The sequence below is a fragment of the Cephus cinctus genome, unplaced genomic scaffold (assembly GCF_000341935.2).
Source record: "Cephus cinctus unplaced genomic scaffold, Ccin1 Ccin1_scaffold0169, whole genome shotgun sequence".
NCBI lineage: Eukaryota > Metazoa > Arthropoda > Insecta > Hymenoptera > Cephidae > Cephus > Cephus cinctus.
Genome location: NW_014332893.1, coordinates 615864 through 640791, shown reverse-complemented (window position 1 = coordinate 640791; position 24928 = coordinate 615864). Strand labels below are relative to the sequence as shown.

The window sequence follows — 24928 nt, the reverse complement described above, 5'->3', positions numbered from 1 at the left end:
CTCTACGCTCCTGGCCGACTTGATTCGGTATTTTCGCTCGCGGTTTCGCATGATATTTTCGTTTCTGGCACAGGGCTGAGACCTATATCGCTCGTTGGCTTGCATTTCCGTGCGTTACGCAACGCACGCGGAACTTACTGAATTCATATAAAACCCTTAAGCGCAATTGTAGCCGTATAAAAATCTATTGGGTTCAACCTAAGCGGAGCTATACAGTCAATAAAGGCTGGTTACACGTGCTTGGGATAAATCGATAGGAAGCAAATTTACAATGACGTAGACGGGAAAAATAATTAATAAAATATAATAAAAATAATTTTAATAAATTATTATTATTATATATTTATAAATATTACATATTTTTTTTCTTATGCTTTACCCACAGCACCTTCCAGCCACTCTGCGTTCACCAATATGATATTTCACGTCCGTGTTGTACAAAGTGACTCTTTTGTTCTCACCGAAGCGACGCAGTACGCACTCGCGAGCGAAATTGCGTAATGGGGCGGTATGTGGCACGCACGGGAATGCGTGCACATCCAAGTCGACGATTCACATTAGCTTTAGCTCGCGAGAGTCGCGAAACAAAGGCTGTTTGCGTAACGCAATGTTACTCGGCCAATCAGCTGTCACCGAACGGTCGCACGTTTACTTAGTCGGAATTCGTCCGTTCGTCGTTGCAGTACTGTAACAATGGAGCACCAGTAGTCCCCCATTGGGAAATCCGATAGATCGCAGATCGATCGATCAACAGCTGATACGAGAGAAAGCGCAGGAATATACATAGGAGATAAAAGGATATACGCAGGAGATAAGCAGTGAAACGAATTGTCGATTATTGTCCAAATTCGCCATCTCTCGGTTTTCGTACGAAGCTCCGTACAGTGGCGGGAAATTTGATTTTTTATATAAATTTTTTTTTTCTTTCTCCCATCAGTGTCTCTTTTTTTTATTACGTATTTTCAGATTTTTTTTCTTTACCTTGTTTCTCGCACTTTTTTTTTTTATATCCTTCACTGCCAATCTTATTTCGGCACGCGAAATACCGTTCGTCCTTAGCGACGATAATTTGACGTGGCGTCGACGAAAATTTTTTTTATTAGAATGACAATGAAATTTTTCGTGAAATACTGTGAATTCTTCAGCGTCAAGTTTTCATCGGTGAGAATTCTTTGGTATTATTACTTTTGGGTATTAAATGTATATGTATATACAGGAGTGTCAGGAATAACGCCCACTGCCCGAAATTAGCCTGTCCGTTTGATTTACATGGTAGAACCGAGCGATGCTTTAGTTTCTGATTCCACCCTATATGTAGTATTTACAGTGATTTTCATAGCGACGAATAAGGCCGTCTAATTATCTCAAGACGATTCGTAAGCGCGACGATCGATTCGCTCGAAATGGCACGTGGATTAAATTAAAGTGATTGACGATCCAGGAAATTTATAAGGAAGGGTACAGCTTGGTGTCTTTGGAAAATTTTATTACGACGGTTTTATGTTTTATGCAAAAAAAAAAAAAAAAAGGAGTGCATGCATATCTTTATATTTCATTTCCACGTGGTTCGTGAACGATCTTGCAATTTTATTCAGCGAGCTGTACGTTATTTAATGTCAAATGAAAAAAAAGGTAAAAATCACGTGGTTAAGGAATAATTAAAAAAAATTTTCAAACTTTTCACCATCGATATAATTAACGTGTAATTTTTTTCACGCTCATTTAATTTCTCGTTAACTACTCGTCCTTGTTCATTCGTTAACTCCTCTTAACGATGAGTCAAGAAAGCGATTCGACTTCGAGCTGCGATTATCGAGCAGGCGTTTCGTTGTCGCCGAACGTAATGCCGGATTCACAAGAAATAACTATGAGAAATGAGAAAAACAAATGGTGTCCGAGGATGATTAAAAAAAAACATCATTGACCCTCCAGATGGAATTCAAATGAAAGAACATCATTATGCGAGACGGTCGCTCGGCTATCTGTCGCGCGTGCGCGTTCACAATCCGCGATAATATCCTACTCCGCGAAAGGTCGCCGCACGTGCTCCTCGCTGAGCAACTAAATTCACATCGCTCGCGATAATTCGTTCGATTGCGCGAATATTATCACGCTCACGGAGATCGACGCTCCTTTTGTATCTGAGGGCCAAGGACCTCGATTTATTGATAAGGGTTATCTAATCGCAGAGTCTCATCGTGAGTCTCTCGAATTTTTCGTTTTGCACATAATCATTCGCCAGACACACCGGACCTGACCATATCCAAGCATGGGAAGTATCGGTAGTTAAAAATTATCCATGCCCAACCTCTTGAATTTATATTTTTTTGATTTTTAAAAAATGAATTTTTTTATAATAATTTTTTTTTTTATAATCCCACGATCGATCTATCCCGTCTAAAAATGGTGCTAGTGACTGTATACGTATTAATCTACCGCACGAATCACATACGCGCAGGACCTACTCTATAAAGATGTGCTGCCTGCATATAGGCGATTCGTCGTAACTCACCGTGACTTCAAAATGAGTCACGTATAGGCGCGGGCGCGTGCCTCCGGGTTTACTAGAAAATCTTAATCAGAGCAGAACCGATCCTTAATGCCCCGGGGAGTTTCGCTGCACCGATAATCCGATTATCAATTTCCGTGTACATTCGGCTACTGTAATTGAATTAAGAAATTGATAACAAATTTTGTAAAAAAAAAAAATTAGAAATTTTATAACATTGTAAATATGGACGTTGGAAACAAGTGAAATTTTTTAACGATGAAAAATCATTTTTATTGTATAACGACGATAATGGCAATTTCCATAATGACGAATTATAACGCGCAATGAAAACTCAACGAGTAACGAGTTTATGATAAACGGTCATTCGTTCGGTCGGCCATGATTCACTGCCCCATGGATCGACTGGTAATCGGTTTGAGAATTCCAAGAATTCAATATTCTACATAAAACGTATTGCACGTGCTCTTATTTTCTTTGTTTACTTAACTCTTTATTATTTAATGAAAAAAAAATCGAACAAAGGATTTCGCTCGTTACGAAATTGCGTCAATAAATTATTTTGCAATTCGCACGTCGTGAAAACCATAGTGATCGATGTTTACATGTAGAGTATCTATATAAGTATATATATATATATATATATGTATATGAAAACAAATGGTATCTACGATTAATGAGGCTAATTAAATTATACGTGCTAGGCATTAATTAACGAACGAACAGATGCGGCGTTATCAGGTGCATTCAACCGATAGTCATTAAAGCGTCACAGATTTTTCTTAGTTCGTACATGAATATATATATATATATATATATATTCAGTTATGGAAGTCCAAGGCATAGACTGACTTTTACAATAGTCGAATTCGGGAACTGATCGTTCCAGCTTCTGATCAGAATGGCGAATCGAAGGGAACCAGAAAGCGAGAACGTGATCCGAATCGGTAGCTGGAGTCGCGTTTTGACCGTGAGTCGAAAAACCAGGTGACAATATATAATCGTAATCGTTCAGTGTGAATGAAGCTTTATACATTGAGATTTTATACATTATTACATATTGAGAATTTAATTGCGCGACAACCCACCAATGTGAATGCATCGAATAACGTGGTCGCGTTCGATTGCGTTTCCGCAAACATATCATTCAGGTTCAACGTCGATGATCTCGTCAGTCGATAATTAGTTATCTTTTATATGAAAAATATTTTTCAACGCCATTATTTTTGACAGCCACTATCGACCCCTGCACTCGCTAATTATCTATAGAGGTCACGGTAGGCCATGCTCGTATACGCAACGTGTTTGAAGTTCGCTCGTCTTTCAGTTAATATTCAAAATTCCCGCCAATTATTATCGTACCGTTAAATTAGTATTTATCCACGTGGAAGTCGATCATTTCGACTCAAAGCGTTCCAAAAGCGACAAGGGTTATCCGTGTACGCCGTCGGTCGACGTCTTTGGTTACAGATGAATTGCGAAAATAAAGTATTTAAAATTAACAAAAAAAGGGTAGAGTAGTACAAAGAAAAAGTGAAAGTCCCAACGAGAATAGTGGAAATGTGCACAATGAGTCGTTTCATTGAAACTGCCAGGTGTGTAATAATCTTTATCTAGAATCAGAATATTGAGCAATCTAGATTCTCGTTGGCCGTTGCTCGTTGCAGTGTAAACAATTTTTCTTTCATCGTTACTTATACCTACCGCCATTTTTTTTTATCCTTACTTCTCTCAATTTGTTTTCACCAGTCTCGAGCACTTTCGAACGCTGCCTTGACCGTATTTACGGTTTACTGATCCTTGGTCATTTTCAAAGGAGCCAATTGATTCCGTGCCTCCGTACCTACTGGTACCACGTGATTTACGTACGTTTGCATACAGTCGATCCACTTACACACTTCGCGACGAATAAATGCGACTGTACCTTGAAAGAAGCACGTTTGATCACTCAGGGTGACCCTCGGGAACTCAAAGCGCTTTGAGCGATAAGACGAGGCTGCCGCGGCAGCGTTAATCCTATGCAGGTGGCACTCGAGTTTACCAGTAACCCGAATACCGAGAATATGGGAATGTTTGTGTAGACTCGTGAAAACTCGGCTCTGTTATTCAACGACATTATCAAAGGGCCAGTTCACAATATCGCGACCGCGTTGCAACAGAATAGAAAGAAAAGATTGCCGTGAAATTGGCTGAAGGACGTAATTTCTTAGGTGGAAAAATTTTTTAACGTCGCCGAGAATTAACCTTCGGCGTCTCTGTCGGTAATGCATCTTGGCCCGCGCTGTTTTACCGACCGAGTCGCGGGCTGCCAATGACACGTGCTTTTTAACTACCGACCGGCTGCCTGTCTGATTATTCGTTGACTTTACGTCTGTTCCAACGCAGTTCGCCTAACTCCCCGTAACGGGGTAGACGCGTAAAAAGATGAGACCTGGACAAAGGACCGTTGAACCAGAGCGTCGGGACGCGTCTTATGCGCTCGCTGTAGATTGATACGATTCTGACCGACTCGCGGGTAGATAACCCGTGAGAAACTGTGAGGTGGTAAAAAGGAATGGAGGAAAATAGAAAGAAACGCGTTTAATTGACTGGGTAAGAAGAGAAAAGGAAACGAAAAGGATTCGTGCTTCGTGTCGAAGGATCGCGACGCTGCTGCCACCTCTGTCTGTTTTTAACAAGCAAATAATAAGAATCCAACCTGCAAGAGAGACAAGGATAAGACTAGCAAGTATATACGCGGGTCCATCGATCTGGACTCGTTGACCTCGAATATTCGCAAGCTGGAACGGAATTAACCCGCTCTGCGAAAAAGGCAAGGCAAGTTCTCAAACGACTCAGGTTCGGGTTCATTGAATCGAGAATGGAGTTCGTGGAACTGGCATGCGCTATTAGACAGACGGAAAATCTAACCTGACCTACCGGACTGTGATAATTCTCATCGTAATTTTGAAATGTCAATTCGGAATTTTTCCCATCCTCATATATACATATATATTCAAAAATTTTTTTTCACTCACAAAATTATATTCAAGCAATTCATAAGGCTGTAAGGGATGTTTATGTTTTCTGTACGCTTGACAGGGGTTCGTTATTTATGGTTTAATATATCATGTAAAATTGGTTCACTCTATACAGGGAAAACTGACAAAGCACTTTATGATGAAAGCTCTCGGATATCCCAACCCCGTATGAGCTTCGATTTCGTTTTTCTTTTTTTTTTTTATTCGAACCAAAAAACGAATTTAGGTTAAATGTCAGAACACCCGTGGTTAAGTACACGATATCCCAACTTCCTTGCGCCACAGGGAATTACATATCCTGTCACTCGAAACCGCCCATTATAACCCGGTAAATATTTATGCCCAATCCACACGGTGCGACCGTCGATCGTTACGTTGTAACAGGGAGTAAGCGCCCTATTCGTTACCCCAGTTTAAATAAATAAAACGTCAAGGGGTTATCGCGTAATATAAATCTATTATTTCTTATTGGTCGTACTTGTGGAGTCACCTTAATGAGCACGATGAACTTTGTTACCAACTAGAGATACCGGGGAAAAAAAAAAGGTAAAAGTCAATTTACGGAAAGACCGGAAGCAATTGACACAATGTTGATGGGAGGGACGGGGGGGATATCTCATTAAAAAGTTTCCTTAAAGGCTGCCAACCCAACAAACATTCAGCGCGCACTGCTTGAAAATTGCTAATTTTTCTTTTCTCTTTGTTTCAAGTGAGTCTGACCTGTAGAACCCCTGGCGGCGGATCTTGGCACTAAAAGGATACAGAGGTCGCTCTTTTACCTTTGTCTCACAAAAATATTTGGACGATGGAATTTTTTTTTATTTTTTTTTTCATTACTCATTAGCCACCGTGAGAAAGGTCGTCCGGAACTCCCAGGTATATTTTGACTTGTTAATTTTATTGGAGAATCTTGAAAATATTTTTCAAGAAGCATTGCTCGGCTTTACACGAGCACACACAGCCACCCACGCGACTGATGTTGGTACATAAAATCCGTTTAATTACCTCTCGTACTGTGTGTCAGGAGTTAGTAGAAGAGCTCTTTGTTGATAATGGCGGCTTGTGAAGATTTTTTTTTTATCAGTCACCCATAACGCGTGTCCTTGTTTAGTATGTCGACTGAGCTTCAAATCGTTCCAATGGAAAGACAGTTGATACCTACCGTGAGTGCGAGAGAGACGAACTTATGCGCGCTTACGTATGGACGACAGAGACACCTATACAGTTTCTCGAAAATCGTAGTTAAAATTTTAACATTTGAATGATCAGCTGCTTTTTCGATATAAAATTTGAATGGTCGTAATACCTTAATCGCTTTGAGATAACCCGGGCAATCTGATCGTACGTTTTGGTCTTTGATCTTTGCGGTCGAATTAAAGTTCCATACCCTGGTGGAAATTGGGGATGCCAAAGGACGGTTGGGTCGTTGCGGCTTGAATTGGGTATAGGAAAGTGGGTCAGAAAAGTCCAGATCAGAGCAACCAGCCAGTTTAGCTTAGACCGTGGCTCTGCTTAAGTGGCTCTATAAATAAAACAGAGTCCATTCGATTGAATTTTCACTGGGCACTCTTAACTGCTTAAAAATACCCTTTAACTGGGGATACTATATAGATACCCATGTTAGTCGATAGGTGCTGATTCGTGGAGTTGGGATAGGGTTTGGGTCTGTAAAAAAAAAAAATAAAAAAAAAAGATGAAATGTGAGATTTTCGAAAATGAGATCGTTCTTAAAAAATTTTTGTTTTTATCAATCAAATAGGTAATATCGTACGGATTTTTAGTATTATCGTTCGTTCGATTACAATTTATTATAAGGAATCGAATTTTTCATAAAAATTCATATCTGACCAGTGACGCATGTATCTACTCTGCTCATTTCTTTGACATGGAAACTCGGCTTGCTGTCGACTGCGCATCTGGTGCAAAGTGCAGCTATTACCCAGATCCCGGCTTTCTCTTATCTCTCAATTAATTAATTAATTCCCACATGTACAATTGCGACAGTAAACGGTCGAAGAGCGTTGAGATAATAATTAACGCGTATGAGAAAATTTTTTTGAAAAAAAAAAAAAAAAAGTGAAAAACAGTACCGCATACAAATATACCGATACGAATTGTCCGGGTCGCTGCGTTGTAAACCGATTGGAATTTTCGCAAAGTCCGTCGCAGCTGTGCGAAACGAGTCCAACGAACTCCGATCCGCGTCGATTCGACGAAAAACAAGAAAAGTCCAAACGCGGAGCGAAGGGCGCCGGTTGTTAACCACACTTTCGCAGCGACGCCACTCGATGCAGCCGGGCGTCGACGTCGGGCGTCGCTACGTGAATCACGGCTCGTGTAAACCGTGCCACGAATGTTATTCAAACAAGTGCAGGTATACGCTTAAATAAAGAGAAGTGGGTCGTTGAAGAGGAGAGAAAAAAAAAGTGGAATTTTTCCATCTAACGAGGGGACGACGCCCGGCGTCGTTGTTGAAAACTCGTCTGATGCACTTCGGTACTTCTCTTCGCTATCGTAGCGCGCAACGCCGGCTAAAATTTCTTTCCACTCTTTTCGTTATTCTCCTCCTTTGCTCTTTCCAGGATTTTTATCTACTCCGTACACTGACGTCCAGACCCATTATGCATGGTATTTGTTTGACTTTGTGGAAAGGAAAAAAAAAAAAGAAAGGAAAAGAATTTATGTCGACGTCGCCACAGAAGGACGCGCCTAGTGTTTTACATTGTAAAACCTGAATATCCGGACTTGGGATACGAGAATTCCGCCATCTTGGGTACAGTAATACTATCGCGCGCTACATTCGCTGTAAGGTGCGCATGGAAACAGGCCTTGTCCGTTTGTTTCTCTCTCTGTACACTTTGTGCGATTAAAGAGTCCTCTGGCAGTACGTAAAGCACGCGGTACACGCGTGGCTACGTGGCAACACGTGTGACTGTATTGCGAGACATAGGCGTGGATTTTCAAAATTTTTCTGATACGTTGAAATTTCGAAAAAAAATTGTATGAGGATTTTTTTTTGGAAATTGAAAATTTTATATTCGACACTATTTGTCATTGACGCTGTCTTACGGGTCCATATGGGTAACAGGGAAATTCTAAAGGGTTGATTGTATGGATTCTTGATTTCAGTGTGGATTTTGTAGTTGGGGTTGCAATTAATTAACATTGGGTAATCAGTCGCTGTGTATAGGAAGTAAGGCAGAAATTAACGAGCTGGTTTAGCTGGATATGTTACACACACGTGGTACGTGTGATACGTGCGGAGTTCAGTGTCCGGTTTGCTTAACGTTAACTTTGTTAATTGGCTTACAAGAGTTGTCTCGAGTTTTGAGATGGTTGAGGGAATTTTGAGATTTTGAGATTTTGACTTTTTTTTTTGTCACTTTTTAAATACATTTTTTTGCGAGCGTGCAAAAGTTTTAAAAATTTTAGAATTTCTTCGCACGTTATTCAATATTCATTGAATCTGATGGATCGGAGCTGTCGCTGTTAATTAATTGTGTCGAATTGGCTCAAGTCGTTTAACGGAAATCGATGCTGTTAAAATAATAACGGCGAGTCATTGCGAATAAGACAAGAATAATTTGGCGATAATAATATTTTACGAGTTCCGCGAGAATTCTTTTTTTCACGTCCGGAATCTTCACGTGCTTTTGACTTTGCGTGGCGCAACGAATATTTTGGTGCCGTTAACCGCGTCTACGATTAAATTCGCAAATTCTGTTTTTTGGCACATCGATGACGAACGAATTTCGTACCTGCGAATCGGTTGTTTCGTGTTACGCGAAATACCGTTGTACCAACGACCCTAATAATAAAAATCGGTTTCCATGAAAAAAAAAACCCAATCGTAAAATTCGCACGTGCAAAATCGTAATTGGCGAAAATAAAAATTTCTAAAAAATCTTTCAACCATTTCAAATTTCAGTCTTCACCATCGCAAACCCATCTGGTAACATCTGCCTTTAGCGTGGGTCGTGCAAATTTTTGCAAATTCGCGAACGTGGGCGACGCGCCCAAATATGGTCCCACGTGCACCTACGTGCAACCTATTAGCTTCTGAAAAAGCTCTTTTGTTACACGGAGACGCATCGGCACGTTAGAAAGTATACCATTGCAACAATACAGCATAGCAAAAAAAATTCGCAACTAATGGGGTTAATGGAAAGGTCAAATTCGTGTCAAAATTTTTATTCAAATTGGCCATTACCCCGTATACCTTTAAAAGTATATAATCGCCAAAAAAAATGGCTTTTAAAAAGCAATATTTAAAAAAAAAAAAAATTATTTCGAAAAATCCATCAATCGTGCGAATAAATCCGTGAAGAAATCGAATTCGCAAATAATATTTTTGTAACAGTCGCTTTGCGAATATCATGCGTAGGCTGCCAGAGCATCGCACGGAGATAAGCGTATGTGTAACGTACGACGTATAGGCATAATAATATGCGCACACTGTGTTGCTCATTCATAAAAACCAACTTGCCGGTAAGTGACGGCTCTTGTGTACGTTTCCTGTACCTGGTAACACGTGGTTAACCGTTACGTCACCATTTTTCATTCATACTTTTCTGTCGCGCTCATTAGAGATCTGCCCATATATACAATCTGCATAAGGTGACTATGACTCACGCCGGTCGATCTCGAGGCTCTCTGAGAAAACCATTGGGATTCTGCACGAGCGGCGAATCGAATGATACACAGAGCGTTTCAAGGAAATCTGACATTACCGAATGACGAAACATCAACAGTCATCGAAACTGACTTACGTAGTGATTACGATGTTAAAGAAATACTTTCAATTCCAAATACTCATTGGTACAAGAACCGGAAGTGAATTCCAGGAGAAATAGTAAAAAAATATCCGTTCGCCGTTTGGATGCAAAATAACGTCGTAAACGCGCAATCCTTGCGTACACTATGATTCACTATTAATTTATTGGCTAATTGACTTCCGGTGACAGTGCCGAGCATCGAATCAGCTGACACGTTTAAATGTCAAGCGTTATCGGTAACGTCACTGGTGAATTTTAACGGCAAAATTTACTCTTATCATTCTTATCTTTACTGCGGTGATAATGTATATATATATATATATATGTATGTACATTCATGTTTTTCGATAACTCGGTACTATTTGTCAGAATTAAAAAAATTTTTTTTAAGTCACTTCCCGGAAATTAATTGTATATCAGGATTATGCAGTTCGTGCCAGATGGCGCCACTGTCGTATAATTTCTTAGATTTGATGAATAACAGTTTCGCGTTTATCGTAATGTAATTTTCGTCTTGTTAAACGTTTGTATGACGCTTTGCTACGTAAACACCGGAAATGCAGGAAACGAAGTAGTAAATATTTCATTGAAACGTACGTCCGGTGTGGTGGTCAGGTTTCGAGTTTGAGCATAGTCGCGGGGAGGGATAATAAAATTGAAGAAAATATAATTTTGAACAATTAGATAGTATGTGGAATTATCGTAGGCGATACCAAGTCGCTCACGTGAATTTTGATTTTAATAGTCGAAAAACCAAAAATCAGTGTCGCGTGTAACAGGATTAAAAATTTGGTTAGGAAAGTCAGTCAATTAATTTTTTTTCTCTCTATTTCCTCCCTATTATTTTTCTCTATTTATCCTACTGTGCTCTATTTCGAACACGTGAGATTCCTGCGGTCCATAAGCCTCTCCTTTTTCGAGGTTCCTCTCGGTAGATATCTTTGTATCTTTTTTGTATTTTTTTCTTTCCTATTTCTTCTCTTTGCTTTTCCAACGTGGAATGACCTGCGACGCACGTATCTATTTTTCCACCGCGCACGTGTCTCTGGAAGGAACAAAAAATCTTCGGGAATTACGTGTGCATGTATGCTACGTATTATAATATATATATATATATACATACTATTGATTTTGTCGTACGGGATAAAACGACAGTGTATAGAAAATTTCGTGCGGACAGCAGTAGAATTCTGAGAGTCCGAAGTCGCTCGTTGTGGATTCGCCGTACCGCAAAGCGTCTCTTGGTGTTTTAAGAATTCAAACGTTAACGGGCACAGGTTTAGATATTTAAGAAACTCGGGATTTCCTATCTCCTTTTTTTTTTGCAATCGTAATCCGTTTCTTGCCCACGAGTTACTCGACTCCAGTGGAATCTTCCTTTCATCTGTCCGACGCACCGGCTGGCAAATTGCAGCTGCGTTGTACTGTAAATTTCCGATTAAATTTACATAACGCATTTGCACGGAATAAAAAAAAAATATTTATGCGAAAATACACGCGAAACTTAAAATTCCGTCATTTTCGATTCTGCATAGATCCTGTGAAAAACGTCAGAAACAAATGATACTGTAATATAAATAGCACAGAGATATCGGAGAATAAATAATACATAACCTCGAAACTGTGCCAGTAAAATTTGTTTTCTTCTCTCTTATCTCTTCAGATTATAAGAGCCTTCGGCCTGACTTTCATTTCGCGCAGCGAAACGTATCGAATTGTAACAACGTTAAAATTGCCCTGAACGATGAGCCCAAGTACGTCTACCTATATCCAAAGACTTTCCATGAAATTGCCAATAGCAAGAATACGAAACTGCATATTTTTTTTTTGACACACATAAAAACGTGTATACCATTGAATCGTGAATTGCTGTACCCGACGCATACACGAGTCTTTGTATTATTTTCGATTTAGTTAAAATACAATTTTTGAATATGACAAAAAAATTGCGTGAAAAATATTAAGAAGAGAAAGTGACGAGAAAAAACTCTCGGAAGAACGAATTTATAAAAAATTTCCAAGATAGTGCCTTTCCGGTTTCACTGATAACAGAGACTTTCACTTATACGGATATCTTATCTCGAATCACTCCAGTTATTCAGATGGGACTAAAAGCAGGCAAGTCGTCTCGAGCTGTCACTGTCGCATACTTGAAATTCTTCGACAAGGCAGGATATGACGTTGAGAAATCAGGCACGAAGATTACGGAAGGCCGATGCAGTCAAACTGGAATCGGAATGTAGATGATAAGGGTTAGCGTGAGAGATTAAGAAAAAAGAGTCATCTATAATCCATGCAGTACAGTCAGCCAGGTATATAATATACTTTAGTACGTTACGCAATTAGCAGTTGAGGTTAGGTAAAGTCGGCCATCTTTAGTCTGCCATCGTGTTCCGTCAATGCAATTACATTTCCTATTTCCTTTACTGGGTTTGGCCACTGCTTCGTTGTACCCCGTTGGAGGTACATAAAGCAGCGTAATTGTCTCAGGGCTAATTTCTTTGCTAAAACGTGACAGCACTGCCGGGTCTTGAGCACGGCTGAAGTCAATGCCACTGTGTCACCTTGTCTTGCGAAAGGAATTACATTTCCTATTTCCTTTCCGAGACGATGCCTCTCGTTATGGACGCGAGTATGAGTCACCTCGTGTTCCGTCTCGCGACGAAAGTATTCTGCTCGCAATCACGTTCTTACATTCCTGATATACCGACGAGTTGCGCATACGGGATACTGTGGATAAAAAAGAGAATGCGTAAATAGACAGACGACAGAGTAAAGCAGAAGAAAATGTCTATGTAACTTGAAATGCCTTGAATTATAAGCTACGGGACGATTGGACGATTGCAGAAGAGAAAAATTGAAATTACGACCAAAGAATATTGCCGGAAAGTGTAAAATTGATTTTAAAAATTGTCACCGGGTATTGCGCTAATTTTCGTAATCGATGACTGTAGATTTCTCGGATTCAATTAACAGGTTATACGTATCGTCGTCGTGAGTCGTTCTACAGCGCCAACGGGAAGACAGTGAATTACAGGAGTGAGTAAATAGATATTCGTTTCGTATCTGTATTCGGGTCAGACTGTATATATACCGTTGTAATTCCTGAGGGCAGTTGCTCTTACCGGTCTTCTTTGGTTATTTGCTTTTATCCGAGTCATCGCGAGGCATAACAAAGCATAACAAAGGCCACGAGGATGCGCGCATGCGTAGAAGCGTATAGCGGGGGGTCCGCACACACTGACCATGGCTAACGCGACAGTCCTGGAACGTGCGCCGACATAATGGAAGATTCGCACACTCCCATTGTCCACTTACGGTCAAAGTCCCCGAGTGTAACAAGAGACAGAAAAAAAGAGGAACGTATTTTATTCTAACGAATGGAAGTTACGAGCACGCACGGAATATACAGGCGTGAACTTACGTCGTCATGCTCCAGGTAATTTCCTTGTCTCTGTGGACGCTCTTCGGAAAAATTCTGGTCGGATCACGATTCTTGCCACTCTAGCGGCACTCGGTGTAACTATATAATAATGGCGGACGCCCCGTTATAAAGGGCCTCTTGTTATTACGTGACCGGGAATGTATATTGAGAATTTACCGAGACGCTTCTTTGGAGACCCTGTATGTGCAGAGAGGTGGTGACAATCGGGTAGAATTTAGTTTTAGGTTATGAACATCGGCAAACCTGGTTAACACGTAGCATACGAGATTTTTACACGAAACGTTTTAAACCTGGTTTACAACGGAGGGGTCTTGCTAGAATCTGCCGACGGCTAGTCGAGCGGCGAAGCTATCGAATTTTCTGCGGTTTCCAATGCAGTCTCGCGGTCGCTAGATTATGTCTCGACGCGATAGCCGACGTCGTCGTCTACGCGCCATAACTTCGAAACATTGATCTTAGAGCCGATAACACACGAGAACCCATGTATACGACCAGCGAGCCACTGGGCTGTTACTTACGTGCGGTTTCGCACTCGCGGAACAAATCAAAAGGGAAAAACATGAAGTAAACCGACGTATTCCAAAGAAAAAAGGAAGGAGTAGACTTCACCGAACAGATTCTTCCGGTTACTTACGTGCGTCTGTAGTTATTAAACTTTGAAATGTCGGAGGTAAACACACGACGCCCTCGTCTATCCCATCACAGTAGATTCGATGAAAGGAAACGAAACAATAGAAGACAGTCGCACTCGTATCTTCGAGGAAACACGACACCGGATTCTACGACCTTCCAATGACTTCCACCGCCACTAGAGTCGCCACTGTCGCTAGTACGACGAATTTTAATCGACTCGAGACAAAGTCGTTGCACTCAATTTAAAAAGTACACATTAAAATTGTCACGATAACCCTAGAAAATTATTTCCACGTACCACCTTTTACGTCCTTTCCAAGAAGCCAGTCAAAACTCCCCCCCAGTGCCACAGACTCAACAACCCACCCCGAGTCGGTCTGTGTATGTCTTCTTCTATGTACGAAAAACCTGATAAGAATAAAGCACTACCCACGTAACCAAATGTGTACACGTTCCCAACGCACGTCAAGAATACCAGTTGAATATCGTCCTAACCTCTTCGTATGGGTTCAACAAGTATAATACATACATCAGTGCGCCTAATACAATACCAAACACACACAGTTCCACTCGTAGACATTCGAAGCACAGACGCACACGCACTCGAGAGATAGGGACTCACGGACGAATTGACCTGAGGATCCGAAGTGTGTTCGTCAGTACGGTTCGTCATGGTAGTGGGGCTGTAAGTGGTTAGTGGATGAGGGACAAGGAGGTGAAAAGAGGGGGACAGTCGTTGGGATACGTAGAACAGACGTGAGGGAGGGGATTGGTTGCAACTCCACTCGGTTACAAAGTGACTGAGTGAAAACCAGTCAGTCAGTCAGGCACGGTGAGGCGCCGAAGCGCCAGCCAAAATCAGGCTCCGATATTAATTTTTGTTAATCGCGTTTTCGATTTGGTATTGTCCAGGACTTGGGTGTGATTTATATATGCACTTTGTCGAGAACGAAGATCCATTGTTTTGATCATTGTTTTTTGATCAGTATGTACGGAGCTTCTTTACCGACCGATTTCAATTTAACAGCACGAATTTAAACGCTCGTTCGAACACTGCCGAATTCAAACTGCCGCGTGTAAAAGGTGCGCACGCACTGTCAAAGTGTAGCAAGGCATCTTTATCCGAGTTTCGCGTGTCCTTTGCCAGACTTGACAATTGTTTAGAACTTTTTTCCTTGTTACCCGTGGCGAAATGTGTGGTGCGAGACCGTTTGTCCGTTTGACGTGTCACTGAGAGAGATTTTTAATTTCTTCTAAAGTCACTTGGTGCATTCTGTGATAATACATGGGAAATCGAGGATCTTCTTTCTTAATCGAAGTAACTTGATCGCTCGGCAACAATGCCCAGTCAGACGACCACGATTTTACTCAAATGTTCCATGGTGGATGTGCCGGCACTGAATCACGTCAAACTGAAATCTCTATATGGGGTGAGTACCTGCGCTGTTCGCAAGTCATTGTATCAGTATCAATGTTTATTACGTATATAAAATATTTATTCATCACTGTACAATTTTTTATACATTCGAGCGAGACCCATTTTCATTTCCTTCGCGTTGTCCTCGATACTCGTAGATTCCAAAGTGTCAACAAGAGGAAGCAATCGGACCGGAAGTTTAGTAATCATATATCTCTGCACGATATTCAAAAAAATTAACGCTAGCTTCCTCTAAATACACTCATATATACACGCTGCTGCGTACTGTATTCCATAAGTGCATTCACCTCCCACCAACGTGTCTAGCATATATACGCGCGAGCTTGTCCCGCGAGGAGTGAAAACTAAAAACTCCCAGAAAGGGGGAGAAGGAGAGCGAGAAAAATAATCATAGGGATAGAAGAAGAAGCAATATCTTCCAACGACTTTAGTCTATGCGACTGACGAGAGATTTGGGAGAAAAAAAAAGAAAGACCAGAGTCTCGTACAAAGTCAATGTCTGTCCGAACGAGCACGTGCACGAGCCAAGTGCGTATCGGCTACTAGAGGCAATACTACCAACGGAGTGGCACTATTCTTGGTATAAGATAAATAAATTAAAGCTCAAGATACGGAGCTTCTGCCACTTGAAACTGTCGTAAACCCTGGTGTGCGTCTTGGCCCGTGAGGTTACACAGTGTGTACTCCTGTGCGCGGAACGTACGACACAAAAGTGACGGGAGGAAGAGTCTGGATAATGTAACACGAGAGAAATAGAGAACGTGACAAAAGAAATGTAGCTCATCTAGGAAGCGTGAGAATTTTGAAAAAGTTTTTCTAAACACTAATTTTCTCGCTTATTAATTTCTCATGCCACGTGCACTGTATCGTTCGGTACTGTAGGGAACTGCAAAATTATACGGGTACTGAATCCTGCAGTGCACCAGTGGCTATGCCTTGGGCAGTTCTTCGAAAGGCCAGGGCGAAGCAACCGGCGGCATAGAAATTACATGCCCGAGGCAGGAGGAGAGTCCGGGCGTATCGCTTTAATTCGATAACCTGTTCCCTTCTCGTGTGGATCGTTGTTGCTCGCGCGGGGCAACAGTAACAGCAGTTACAGGCCGTTGCTGGAACTTCATTTTTTTGCGTCTTTTCAATATCTTTTTTACTTTTCGTAGCCGACCCTGTCTCTCGGAGTGACCAGGTCGGGGCCCGTGGCCGTGAAAGTTTCACTGCAATCCTATATAGGCTCTATAGCGTAAAGCTTCTGGTCTCCTGGCACGACGATACAGAAGGCTGTGCAAGGTGGGCGCACTGGAAACCAGTAAAGACTAGTCTTTCTATTACATTGCTTGTACATATATATATATATATATATTGCCTTTTATTTATACCTAGCCAAAGGCACTGAGCCGACCCTCTTCCTTAACTAGGATCGCACATGTGACCCGTTTCCAGCTATATGTATATGCACAGCTGTGCCCAATGATCACAAGAGCCCCCATTTTCTTCAGTTCTGTACTTGCCTTCACCGTACGCTGTTTAGATACTTTTTTCTTCACCCGTCTAGTTTAGCCAGACGATTTTCTAATGCTCCACGAGTGCCAATTAGCTTCAGGTTTTATTGGTGAAACTGCGAGGTGCGTAGCGGCTACTGCGCCAGTCCAACGCCTAACCTATTTCGGTCTCACTGCGCATGCGCGACTCTTACGAAGGAACGCGATAGGACGAGACACTTTTGTCGTGGTGGCTATTGCCATTGGATCCAATAAAACTCCAGGGATACAGCTGTGCCGTCATGAGATCATTTTCTGTGGCCCACATTTTCTCCTTCAGTGGCTCGTTTTATTGTGTCAACGCGTTTAACGAGCCGCGCGCGGCACAATGTGCGACTGTCGCCGAATGAGATCTTCCCTGGCTCCTCGGTAGAACGCTTTGCCCTCCTTAACCCCGATTTACTTAACCCCTCTGTGTTTAAGATTTAGTGAAACTCCTTGGGTAGCGGTCTTGAGATCCCGTGGATACTTCTTTTTACAAGACACGCGGAACGCGTACCAGTAGGTAATTAAAGTTGTTGAAATTATAGTAATTAATTAGACCGTGAAGTTTGTATGGTTTAGATAATTTTTTTTCCTTTCTTTTTTATTTATTTATTTTTTTTGACGAAAGAAATTTTATACAGGGTAATTGTCGGTTTAATTGGAATGTCTCTTTACTTGAAATTATCCTTTTTTTTTGTGTATTGATTTTTTTATACTTCGAGGGTCCCCGTCGAAGCGCAATTTGCAACAAAATTACCCATAAGCCCCTTTGGTCGAAGTCTCATTAAACTCATCGGAAATCCAGTGCGTCGTGAATTCCGGTATGTTGCGATTCGCGCGTTACTTGTATACCTCAAGTATTCCCATGTACTTTGCTCGTGCTTTGGCATTGAATCGGGAACAGATCACCGTGGGAAATGCATTAGGTCCAATAAATTGATCGATCTTCGATTGATAATTTTACAATAAATCAGTGAAAATCGCCAAATGGTTGTTTGTCCCAATTCGGATGGACAGCTGCGACCAGTTCCTAAGCCCCACGGTGCTCCTATGCCGATGGCAGGTTGGCAGGTGTCAGGTCCGTAGATGCATCTGCCAACCTGCGCCCGTGGAGCCTTGAAGAGAAGAAAAAAAAAATGCATCTCTTCCATTGAAATCTGAATACATCTATAGGATTAAGGATCATGCGTATACGCATGCGCAGAAAGGATTTTTTTTTAACAAAGCGAAAACAGGAAATCTGAACTGGTGAATTTCGTCACCTGCGATCCCCAGTGCTGCCAGGTGTCCCGAGAGAAAATGTAAAAATAAAATTCATTCTACCATACTATACCCATAACTGTACCTTCGGGCACTCTCGGGTAAGGTCGGGTTCACTCGGGCTAATGATAGGTTACAATCCCATCACGTATCCTTCACTCTACCATGGTCTTTTTTTTCCTTCCTTTTATTCCCGGTCTTTTTTTTTTCTTTTTCTTTCTCTCTGGACCCTTTCGAAGCAGCTGCTCAGGCTGGGTACCCTTAGAAAAATATTAAACAGACCCACCCTCGCTTGCTTCGTTTTAACCCTGAATTTTTTTTACTCTTAATCCTGACTCAGCCACATGTTCGACAATTTATGGATTTTCACGTGCGTTGGGTTATGGGGAAAAAAAATTTTTTTTTACATATAATTTGGATCTGGGTAAATTTTTGTTATTGACTATTACTGTGCAGCGTGTGAAAGCGACGTAAGAAGATTCGCTCGAGCGAGAAAATCGACCGAGTCGTCGTTACGGACTTGCTTACTTTCGTTTTATGAAGTTTCCATCTCTCTGTTTCCATCTAACGGGATGACAATAGAGATGCTGTATAGGCACTCGCAAAAATTCTTATCGAATCTAATCGGACTGCCGTAATCGCTAAAACGCATTTACGTACTTTATAGATTTTTTTGACAGGCCATCTGTCGGTCCCTTTTCGCCCCACGTGTAAACGCATAGGATTCTAACGGGTTCGCTCACCACGTGACCGGTCAATTTTCAAAGCGGATGTCTAATTATGTATCAGCTGTACCTAACAGTAGGACACCCTATGGAAATACGATTAAGGGTACAGGGTACTCATAATTGTACCCAAAAGCCCCTTTGATTATTCATATCAAATTACGTGACGAGCTTGAAAATCCGTTAAGCCACTGAAAAGTTGAATAAGGTAAGTTTTGAGAAATTCCAAAAAAAAAAAAATTTTGACCAACCTCAATTTAAAATTTTTTTTTCGCACGTTACCCCCATCGCGCTTATACGTATGTCAGAGGTCAATGACCCTAAGTAACTTCCACAAGATAACATCGGTCGATATGCGCCCCCCGTAAAAGGAGCAAATTACATCGGCGGGCAACTTCCAGTTTAACCCGCAGCGACTGCAGCGCCTCTACCTACCGTCTGACAGACTTTCTCTCTATGTAAATTTCGCGTAACGCACGGTAGAAGGTTATGTTCACGCGTAACCTTTTTTTTCGAGGTTCGCGGAAGTGCGAACTTGATGGAGCGAAGGATCACTTTTTTTTTCATTTCAAACCGGAAGTGACTCAGTGTAAGATTTCACGAGGGCAAATCGCAGTCATGATCATTCACGAAATCTATACGGGGATTGATTGATTTTTAATAAGGATTTGGGCTTGATGAAGTCGAAGGCTACAGGAAGATTTTTTTTTTTTTTTCACAACCAAAAACGGAAGTAACTGCACGTATCGCTATTCAGTCTATATGTACACTCAATTGAAAATGCCACTAATATTTATCGATATTTCAATATATGCGTGTACGTATATGCTCCGATGACGTCACGCTGTATTTGGTATCGTAATGACTATGATTCGTCATTATAACTGAGTTTTCAATGACGTGGCGAATTTTATTGAAAAAGAAAAAAAATCATAACGAAATTACATTAGAAACACCATGGGTGGTAGTGGAATGATTTAATTTGCGAAATCTCAAGGCGATCGATTATCGAAGTACGTTACAGAAGTACTGTGATATAATTCGTTCGATAGACTCCGGGCAGACGGACTTTTTAAAAAGTCGGTAGCCATTCTCGAGGTTACGGTCTGATTAACGTAAGGGCTTTCTCAAGCGTAAAACTGTACCGTAATGCCTGCCTGTACGATAAAAACTTGCACGACTATTTCTGACCACCATGTATTGTTACGGGACAGTGGAAATAGATTATCTGTGAAAAGTCACTTAAAACTACCCATAGCAAGTGCTGTCGTTTAGTATCAATAAAAATGAGAGTTGATTCCGTATGAATTTTTCAAAAAAATTTTTTAATCATTTCTGACCAAAAATTTTATATCGAAGAGTGACACGAATTTGCATTTTTTTTGACGGTATTCGGTATCTGATAATTTATATGGGCTCTTGGGGAAACTCGGAATCCGAACAGCATAATAGATACGGAAGATACTGGTGACGCATCACATATGTTGAAAACAGATAGTCGGGATTTCGGGGAAAATGGGAAATTTAATTAATATATATATATATATATATATATATATATATATATATATATATATATATATATATATATATATATAATTATTTGTTTAATAATTGTAGGTGAATGTTTATATTTCGCAGAATTTACGTGACTGTCATAATGCCACACAGATAGATTATCTGAATCGATCAATACCAACGCGATAGATTAACACCGAGTATGTCAACTGATAAGGGCATAATCGTTGCACTATCAGTAGAAGTTGGATCGGCGTGTCGTAACACGAGTTTCTTTGCAGTTGAATTTGCGCGAAGACTCGGATCGTTGGATATCGATATATAATAAATTTTTGAAAATTTTTGTTGTGAACCGTGCGTAATTGTTATTATCGACAATCAAGGGAAGTACTGACTAAATGACGTGTGTGGGAATTTACATGAGAACTGCATAAATGGTGAAGAAGAAGTATACGTCAGTTTGTCAAATATTTCTCCACTGCGCAGGCCTGAACGATAATAAGGTCTTGAAAAAGATTTCTAGGAAATAATTGATCCACATTCAACGACCTGACTTAGTAATGTAAAATTAATATTTAATTCAGATTTACATTTTTTCGAAGCTCGATATACCGAAGGATTTGATTTTTAAAATTCGCACCACGACCGTTACTGCAGTTACTTGAAAACTCGGGCAAAGTCGTAACTTAATAATTACCTCGTTAATGAGTCTGATTACGAAAGAGGCGCCTTTACCTTTACCTCGCATACCCCTTTACCTTGCATACGAAGTCTCGTCACTTTTGACATATGTCATACAAACTTCAACTTTCTTTTTTTTCAACCATCCCCCATTTCAATTTTTTACCTGTATATCCGGTGTACTTATCACAACCTGTGATAACTCGGGCTGTGTTAATTCGTCCGAGTCAATGCGAAACAGCGATGCAATTTCGCAACGATTTAGCACAGGTAATGGTAACAGGCAGTTTCATTGTTTCGCGATAACAAGAACGGCGCTAATTGTTACGAGGATTGTTTAGCAAATTCCTCCCCGCATTGGTAGTCGCGTTTTCTACGTGCATCCAGAGCAGTGCACTTCTCGGTGGGAAAGTGCATCCTGCGCTCTACGTTGCATTCTGCATTCTTGTTGACGCGACCGTCGCTCTTGACTTTCGATGAGGATGCCCACCTGGAATATCAATTAGAAAACCGTCTGGTATATGCTGAAAAGTTCCTTTACTTTTTTCTTTTTATCTTTTTGTAAATAGACTGCAAGTAGGTCAAAACGCTTCCAAACGAGCTAAGCGTGTCGTAATAATTTGTTTGATTAATTATGTAACAACAAATATAAAAATGAAATACAGTTATATATATATATATATAAAGGTACATGTTAGAGCATTGTATTTAGTCGTGCACTAAGCTGAGTTATCGTCGAGACCCACTTTTTCATTATCACCGTATATTTCCAAATACGAAAAATTGAATGATAAGGAACGCATACACCTTCCATGAAAATTAAGACTAATTATCAGTATTAACAATAATTGTTATTAATAATTATTATTAAATTTACCATTAATTATCTAATCGTGCTTTCGCAAGTACTTAATATCCCAAGGACCATTGTTACGAGTCTTATCACGGTTATAACTAATTACCAAAACTGGTGGCTAGTCCAAATTACATATAAAGGAATATGCCAGTACATTTTTCGATATCCAAGAAATATAATGGCTAATAGTCTAATTTTATGATAAACGAAGCAAGCCGACTGTCGTTCAGTGTAAAAAGAAAATTAATTTTTTTATTACCAAGAACGAATTCGATACTCGCTAATGCGACCAACATCGGTTTTGTGCTATCTTCGATATTGTTTATCAATCTGATATTAGCTGCTTATGAAAAAAAATGCTTACTGATCAAATCTTGTATACCGTATATATACCTGTATACATATATACCGTATATAGATTATTCATAACTACTATCTACCACCTGCTATGCAGTCTACTGCATACTGTGCGCAGTGCATAATACGAATAATCTGTATCGTCATTCCTTTGTCTTCGGTCGATACTGTCGTCTGCTAAGTCTCTGACAGTCAGGATGAAAATTTTGCCAGCATAGAAATGGGCATGAAAAGGAAAAAAAAAAAAACTATAGAAAAAGACAGATATAATACAAGGTGGCTACTGATAGACGGAATGAAAAACAAAAAAAAAGAAAAACCTTGAAATTCTTCAGTCTTTCAGTGGCCACCCTGTAGTTTCCAGCGAATCGAACGTCTCTCGGGATTTTGTCGAGTTTTATTTCTGGAGTTGGTACTGCGAGGAGACAAATAATACGTTAGCAGGCAGTCCTACGCTAAAGCTCATAGCCAGCCGAATGGATAAAAGAAAGAATAATCGTAAACTTTGTTCATGCCGTCGTATTGGCAAACGAATGCATCAAATTTTTTTCTACTTGTTTCTCGGTGATCAAAGAAAACGTGCTTCTCTTCGGCGCCGATGATAGAATGTAATTTTTTTTTTTGCATAAGGTAAACGTGTCTTGCGTAACAATCGGTGGTTATCTTTGTCCCGGGAGCGTCTGGGAATTTTCTTGCAGTCACTCTTGCCAATTAATTAGTCTTTGTTCCGCGTGTATTTGGAAAGTGTGAAAAAAAATTTTTTTTTGTTAAACAGAAAGTAAGTTTTTTTTTTTTTTTTTTTTTACGTGGAAATGTCATCTTTCGCGAAGTTTGTTTTTCTCTCTTATCACAATATCGTTATCAGGATTGTCTCCTCTCGTTGGTCAATAATTTTTTATTGTCACTCGTTCCTTGGAAATTTTCCAAGAAATTCCATCGATTGTCGCTATCGGGTAAACACGATTGGCAAATTATGTTAAACATACGTATATGCGTTGGGCTTATTAATATTCGAATATAAATATATGTATAAAAGAAAATTTTCGTGTAACTTCACTCTGTTGTTTTATACGGATCGAATCTTATGTTAAATATTCTAAGATTTTTCTTACGTGACATTTCAGAGTCCCGGAGCGTTGCACAAAGATGTCGGCGGAGGTGGAACGAAGGTCAGCGGAAAGACAGTCGGAGGTGTCGGCTCAGCCACCCTCACCTCCATTTCCTCCATTAATAACTCATCCAACGCCAGCCGAAATAAGAACAACCCCGTTGCCCACGAGGTAAGAACAATTTATTGTTATTTGCGGCCATTGGGGAAAAAAAAAAGAAAAAAAAAAGGTAACGCAAACGCATCGTTGCGTAACCTTACGTAACGAGGTAGCGGAATCCGCGACGGTCGTCACGTAAAATACGAAGAAGCTGACACTGATGACACTGACGAAGACCCTGAAAAAAATTCCGAAAATTATAGTGCCTCCAAACAGTTTTTTTTTAGTCGAAAAAATTAAAAAAAGATCAGGAAAAAAAACGACGGTTAGGAAAACACGTAAATCAACGCCGAGAGGCTTCCTAACCTCAAAGTTATTAACGTACCGAAACTGGCGTCTGAAATTATTTAACACTTCGCTAAAGGCTCGCGATGACAGATCCGATGACTCCTTCGTTATTTTTCAATGTCGTTCGTTAACCTTGAACCTAATCGGTCTTTCTAAACCGTCACGATTGCTGGGTTACAGTTATATTCGTGTCGTGATAATTACTAAGGGAAGCGGACACACCTAACCTAACCTCCATACGTACGTAAGGTCGTTATTGTATATAGTGAAAATTCGAAACTGCAGAGACATATCGATGTCTCGAAACCGTTACGATTGAATCGATATCTAAACTCGAAATCGAAATCTGGTCGTCGCCGTTAACACCATTTACTTATAATAGTTTTGTACGATTTTACTTTCGCGTTTCACTTTTCTAGCTGTTACTTTGCAATTACGTGTAACGCTCGTTGGGTATAATGCAGGGTACAAGAGAGATTCGAATTTAACGTTCTTAACGTATATTCCATTGGCATCCAGACCAGTGAAACTGGTATTTCGGAAATATCCTTGAATTTTTTGAATATTATTTTAACGCGTGAATAAATATACATACGTTAGTATCGGCTGATAGTTTTTTTCATTAGATAACAGCT

The 24928-nt window shown here is 40.4% G+C and overlaps 1 protein-coding gene and 1 long non-coding RNA gene across 8 annotated transcripts in view; one reads left to right on the top strand and one right to left on the bottom strand.

Moving 5' to 3' along the window:
* The window catches only part of LOC107264422 (probable serine/threonine-protein kinase dyrk2), a 119432-nt gene that overhangs the window by 74287 nt on the left and 20217 nt on the right, over positions 1-24928 (top strand). For both annotated transcript variants that reach the window (XM_015732654.2, XM_015732653.2), the window contains exon 3: positions 23862-24017. In XM_015732654.2, coding sequence (XP_015588140.1) covers positions 23862-24017 — 156 coding nt within the window. The remainder of the gene's footprint in view (positions 1-23861; positions 24018-24928) is intronic.
* On the bottom strand, positions 9391-14671 carry LOC107264425. Of its 6 annotated transcripts, none has more exons than XR_003058784.1 (5): positions 14384-14671; positions 12638-13034; positions 11919-12530; positions 11428-11842; positions 9394-11349 (listed from the first exon to the last, which is right to left on the bottom strand). It is a non-coding gene; the product is annotated as an uncharacterized LOC107264425 (long non-coding RNA). The 6 variants fall into 6 exon arrangements; XR_003058786.1 differs by having other exon boundaries at positions 11428-11728; XR_003058785.1 differs by having other exon boundaries at positions 9391-11367; positions 11428-12530.